The sequence below is a fragment of the Trachemys scripta genome, chromosome 4 (genome assembly GCF_013100865.1).
Source record: "Trachemys scripta elegans isolate TJP31775 chromosome 4, CAS_Tse_1.0, whole genome shotgun sequence".
Lineage (NCBI taxonomy): Eukaryota > Metazoa > Chordata > Testudines > Emydidae > Trachemys > Trachemys scripta.
The window spans coordinates 128,967,578-128,973,577 of NC_048301.1; the positions used below are offsets into that span (position 1 = coordinate 128,967,578).

Consider the following 6,000-nt stretch of genomic DNA (forward strand, 5'->3'; position numbering starts at 1 on the left):
TTTCTGCATGTTTTTTCCTTGGAACAAAGCAGGTGACAGGCCAGTGAAATTGGAGGTGCAGTTTTGAATTCAAATATATCCAGTGATCCCTAGTAACCCAGAAACCCGCTAAAAAGCATTAAAAGAGCAATGACACCATGGGAGGATTTCAATGAAGCAGAAAATCTCTGCCAAGACTAGTCCGTGTGGTTTGAAACTCCACTAACAGTGAACATTGATTTTACTGTATTTAAACCTTATTTCTTTATCCTTTTAGAAGGAAGTACAGTAAAACCGCTTTCCAAGCATTTTTTCTTTCTTCTATAACAATGAGGTACCTCCCCATTTCACACAGGCACACTGATGTGTTTGCCACTCCCACTGAGTTTTCCCTGGGAAGGGAACATAACCTGCTATGTATATTTCCATTAGAGGGACAGTCAAATTCATGTCTTTTCCAAGAGGTTAGTTAGAAGTAGTTTCAGACCCTTCGCAAATTTGAGATTTTACAATCACACTCTTTTAGGAAGTTTCTCTCAATCTTACTGTAACGTAGACCCACAAGAGGAAACTGACTATACACATTGTCAAATATACGAAGTAAACCAACTGAAAAATAGAGAAATATTTTCCCTTTTAATATCTTAAGAATTTTGTCATAAGTGTTATCAGAAGACAACAAAATTCAGACAGATTTAATATTTCTCTTCATGGTGACTATGAACCATACCATTAATTCAACCCTGCGCCTACTTCTCAGTATTTTCAAGATAAAGGCCAGTTATGGGTCTATCCATGTTAAGGCTTTGCTGAGCTATACAAACAGATTTAAAAATTTTATTAAGATGTTAAAGAAAAATATAGTGAACAGAGTTTGAGCATAGAAGTTTCTGGTTATCAGGGAATAACATACAGATTATCAAGGGTGCAAAGTTTGGTTTAAGATAAGGTGGCATGAGGAATACATAATCTGCAATATCCCCGATTGTGGGTAAAAAGTTGATGGGTCAAAGTACAGACATTGAGATATGAGGGTATGAAGTTCAGGATATGATGATGAAGATGGATTGACCCTCATTTGGTGAGATTTAATGTTCAGGGAGTTTATGGTTCCAGTTCATATGATCCAATGGAGAAGGTCACTTGGTCTCTTTCTCGTAGTGGGAGAACTATTACTACTCTTTGGCGTTTATGCTTTTTAAAAAAAAAAAAACAAACAAAAAAAAACACACACATTCCTGGCTGGATTGTAAAACTGATTGGGTGGCAGGGGGGGCTGCAGGGTTTATAAAATTCTGTGAAGACATCATATTCTAAGAAGGACTTAAAAAAGAAGGTTTCATCAAAGAAATCTTTCCATGTTGAAGGCTCCTGACTGGCTAGTGAGAGTCTTCAGGATGGGAATCTGTTCAATTCATCTGGCTTCGCAGCTCATCTTTATGAGAAGCTTCCCTGCTGATCCCCGTCATTTAACTGCGGCTACTCCTCATTTAACTTTAGGTATGCTCTCAATGGCATATAGGTTGCTCTAACACAGTGGTTCTCAACCTTTCCAGATTACTGTATACCCCTTTCAGGAGGCTGATTTGTCTTGTGTAGCCCCAAGTTTCACCTCACTTAAAAACTACTTGCTTACAAAGTCAGAAAAAAATAGAAAAAGGTGTCACAGCAGACTATTACAGAAAAATTGCTTACTCTGATTTTTACCATATAATTATATATTATACACTGAAATGTAAGTACACAGAGCAATATAAACAAGTCATTGTCTGTATGTAAGTTTAGTTTGTATTGACTTGGCTAGTGCATTTCATGTAACCTGTCGTAACACTAAGGAAATAGCTAGATGAGTTAACGTACACCCGGAAGACCTCTACATAACCAGGGGTATGTGCATCCCTGGGGTGAGAATCACTGCTCTAAAATTCTGAATCACAAGCAGCTCCAACATAGGTTAAGTTACAAACAAGTACGCAGGAGGGGACTGACAATGGCAAGGTACAGCAGAGGTCTCAGTCTCATAGAATGAGACAGTTACTCAAAATGATTGGGAACAAGAGTCCTAAAACGACTGAAAGCTCTGCGGATGAGGAGACACAGACGCAGAGTGACTGGGTGCTCTGAAACATTTATTACTGCCAGTTTAGTAGAGGTGCTGTGGTTTTCCCATGGTGCTCTTGATGTACAACATGCACATTCTGACAGTTCTTCAGCAAGAACACCAGGAAGTTGATGGCCAGGTGAAAGTTGTAGACTAGCTCATCTTCAGTCATTTTTACATGGCCAACAGCCACTGCCAGACAAAGCACCTGGGGTAGGGAGAAGGACAATGTCGTCATTCAACTCCAGTGGTACAGACTTTATAGTACAGTCAGTTTAAAGACAACCATACAATAGCTTAAGTAGATTCAGTCATCAAAATATGTACATAATTAGATTAAGGGGCTGATTTAAATCTTTGGAATCCGTCTGTAGGCTGCAATTGAGTCTCCCCATAAATCTTTTTTAAAAAGATAAAATGTTTCCCCAATTACACAATTCCTCCACAGCCTGGAAATGCTTTATGGAATTCCAAAGTTTCCAGAGTTTGATACTTGAAGACTCCATTAAATGCACCATTTGTGGAATTTAGATCTGAACAGCTTTACATTAGACCAAGTTCAACCTAATTTTTTCAGTTCCTTTATCAAAAAACAGACATAACTTTGCCACTGGCTTCCACGTGCTGTAATTAAACATGCATGCTAAAAAACTAGGAGCAATCTTTGTTGATGATGAAACTAGTCCGCTGATTATACAGTACTTTTTATTAGCAGATCTCAAAGTACTTTAAGAAAGGTTGTGAGTATAATTGTTCTTGTTTTCTAGATCAAAAACTTGAGGCAAAGATTAAGTGACTTGCTCTACACCACAAGATCAATGGCAGACCAGGGAAGAGAACTGAAATTTATCAATACCCAATCCAATACACTCTCCCCCCTACACTATGCAGTAAAATTTCTAATGATAAATCTCTCCTCCCCAACCAACAGATTCCACAAAATCACTAATCCATGCTGCACAGAATATTTGTTTTACAATAATCTGTTTTGTTTATATTTTTCGTATTAGAAAAATCATTAGGATCCTATTAATTTCTGCTTTTTTGCATCTCAGCCACCAAGCTTTGCTTTTCATTCTGTAAACACCACACCCTGGGTACCAAATTTGCTCAAATCTATGATATATAGCCAGATTATAGACTGAAGGAAAGTTTAAAAGGAAATAATAGATCAATGCTGCAGTGTCAGGAATTCAGTAGCTCAAGCTGTTTAAGTGAAAGATTGATATGTTCAAAGACTACCACTTTTGCTCTTGGTTCATTCAAGTTGTTTTTAAATCAAGTGGCCAATTAAGCTTGATGGCAAATACTCAGTCAAGCAATATTTGCTATGAGTCAGGTTTCGAGCATCATGATGCCAGACATGAAAAATAAGCATTTGAATTAGGACTGTGTTCATTTAAAACTCTGGTTCCATCCTCTATATTAACTTTCTTGAAAGTTAAACTTTTAAAGCAAATACAAGAAAACACTACTCGAAACTCACTGTTTCACCTGTAAGACTTTGAAGTTCATTTACACAGTATTAAGCATAAAGCTTCAGCTACTACATACATCAGTCTATATAATGCAAACCTATTATCCTAATTCCTGGCTAACTGAATCTTGGCCACTTGATCCTCCCTGACTACAGGAGCCAATCATGCCAGGTGCTGCGCATGTCCTTAATTCCCACTGACTTCAGTGAGCACCAAGAGCCCTCAGCATTTTCCAAGTTCAGGACCCTTAATTTGCATCTGTAGTTTAAAACAAATTGTAAATTCCCTCCATCCTCAGGTTAGCATCTGAATGCTTTGTGTTCCCTAAACACACAAACTGAGATTGACTAGATATTTTCCACTAGCAGCCGCCTTAACAACACTGGAGGAAAACTGCAGTCCAGCCCTGACTGTGCAAATCCATGTATAATGGCAGGCAGCCAATAACTTCATTACAGTCCTGACTCCCATCACATGCTGTGTAACTGACTTCTGGGGTCTGGTGTTTTGCATTTATTGTTTACCTTTTTCATTTGAAATTTGATGATAGACTGGACTTCACTGACTTTGGCCACCATGTTTTCATTGTGAGCGAAAAGGGAGGGGATCTTGTCAGCTTTGTTCAGACCCTGACCCAAGGTAAGAGGAATCTGTTTGATCAGGGAAGCCAGAGAGGCATTGTACTACTTAGCTATAGAAAAAAAGATTAATGCATAGAACATGGCAGTTCTGCCCACACCTATTTTAATACAGAGTTTGATTTACACCTCACTTAGAGAAACTTGCAAACTGTTGCTAAGAACCATTAAGTGCTCACAACAAAGGTTCTTTGTATATTTACAGACTTCAGAGAATCTTGCATTAGGTAACACGTTATACTTGGAGAGAAGCCTAGGTTGAACAAGTGTAATCGCCCCTCACTACTGATCTGGCATGTTTCTTAAACACCGGTAATCCCAATACCAGACAAGACAGTTTCTGGAACAAGCCAGGGAAATTTCCTCCTTTCCTTACCCCTCCCAATACACATCAGCATCAACCTGATGGTGGGGGTGACAGATAAGGGTTCTGTTCATTACAATAAGAGCTCTGCGCATTCATTGGAAGAGATTACACTTTATTTGCGGTGTTGTAACCATGTGGGTCCCAGGATATGGGAGAGGTATTATCTTTTATTGGACCAACTTCTGCTGGTGAAAGACAAGCTTTTGAGCTCCACAAACCCAGACCTGAAGACTCTGTTGAGCTCAAAAACTTGTCTTATTGGACCAACTTCTGTTGGTAAAAGAGAGACACACAGGGTGGGTGGGGTAATATTAACCATTGAGGGCTGTTGCTGAGGTCTTATCCACACTGGGATTTAGCTACACTTAGGAGTTCACTGTGATGCAACTACTCAACTGGCTAATTGTAATATAGACAAGACTTAAGGCAACAGAACTCAAGCAAACCAAATCTGTTGTAAGTGCTTTGCAAAAGCAGCACTGGTCAAGCTAACTAGTCACATTGCCCAGCAGCATGACATAATAAATCATACCCTTGCAATTCAATTCCTTACTACCCTGTCAGACAAGTTGCTGACTTGAAATTGCCAAGTAGGTAAATTTCTCCTCTAGCATTGCTCAGCCACTTGCACCCCAAAAATCTCTTTGGTACCCCATACTGGAGTTGAGGGAAGCAACTGCTACAAGACTGAATTTCCAAGGAATCCGAGTAAACAGGGTAGCTCTCTTCCAGTGTCAGTGCACCTAGGATTTACAAAGGCTGGTCACGTTAGCAGCTTTTCCTCAATGGTGGGATATACACCATGACTTAATGTTAAAGAAATAATTCATCTTGATTACAAAAGTAATTGAGAAAGCTATGCTTTCTTGTTTAGAGAACCACATTTTAGATCAAGGATCCTTGGACAAGTCCTTTTAAACAATTCCTCGCTAACAATGTAGTGAGTAGGAGTCAATTACTCCTACAGGAATTTTCTGTAGTGGTCATGTTGGATACTGTAGTGTGTATGTAAAGTCTGACACCTTCAGGAGACAGAAACTTGCCACAAGGGAAGATTATATCGCATTTTAACTAGGGTTACCATATTTTGTGCCTCCAAAAGGAGGACACTCCACGGGGCCCTGGCCCCGCCCCAACTCCGCCCCCTCCCCAAAGTCTCCGCCCCCTCCCCTGCTTCCCGCGAACATTTAATTCGCGGGAAGCCTGGGCAGGTAAGGGAGGGTGTGGGGGGAGGAGGTGCGGCCCAGGCTGGCCCCCCCCCCGGCAGCTCCAGCCTGGGTCGGCTCGGGCCCTGGGGTGCCGGCCCCCGGCCGACCACCCCCGGCCCGCCCAGCACTGCTGGCGGCCCGGCGCACCCCCCCGGCGGCCCGACCCCGCGGCCCTGCGCACCCCCCCGGCGGCCCGGCTCCCGGCCCGACCCCCCGGCTCCCGGCCCCG

The 6,000-nt window shown here is 41.4% G+C and overlaps 1 protein-coding gene across 5 annotated transcripts in view; it reads right to left on the reverse strand.

Annotated features, from left to right (window-relative positions):
* Positions 1-1,211: 1,211 nt before the first annotated feature.
* LOC117875901 (60S ribosomal protein L10a-like) overlaps positions 1,212-6,000 on the reverse strand; it is a 13,133-nt gene continuing 8,344 nt past the window's right edge. For 3 of the 5 annotated variants that reach the window (XM_034767488.1, XM_034767489.1, XM_034767490.1), the window contains exons 4-5: positions 4,083-4,187; positions 1,212-2,288 (exon numbers count right to left, since the gene is read on the reverse strand). In XM_034767488.1, the coding sequence (XP_034623379.1) occupies positions 2,112-2,288; positions 4,083-4,187 (282 nt within the window). In that variant the 3' untranslated portion in view covers positions 1,212-2,111. The remainder of the gene's footprint in view (positions 2,289-4,082; positions 4,188-6,000) is intronic. The other 2 variants (XR_004645384.1, XR_004645383.1) reach the window with 1 other exon arrangement.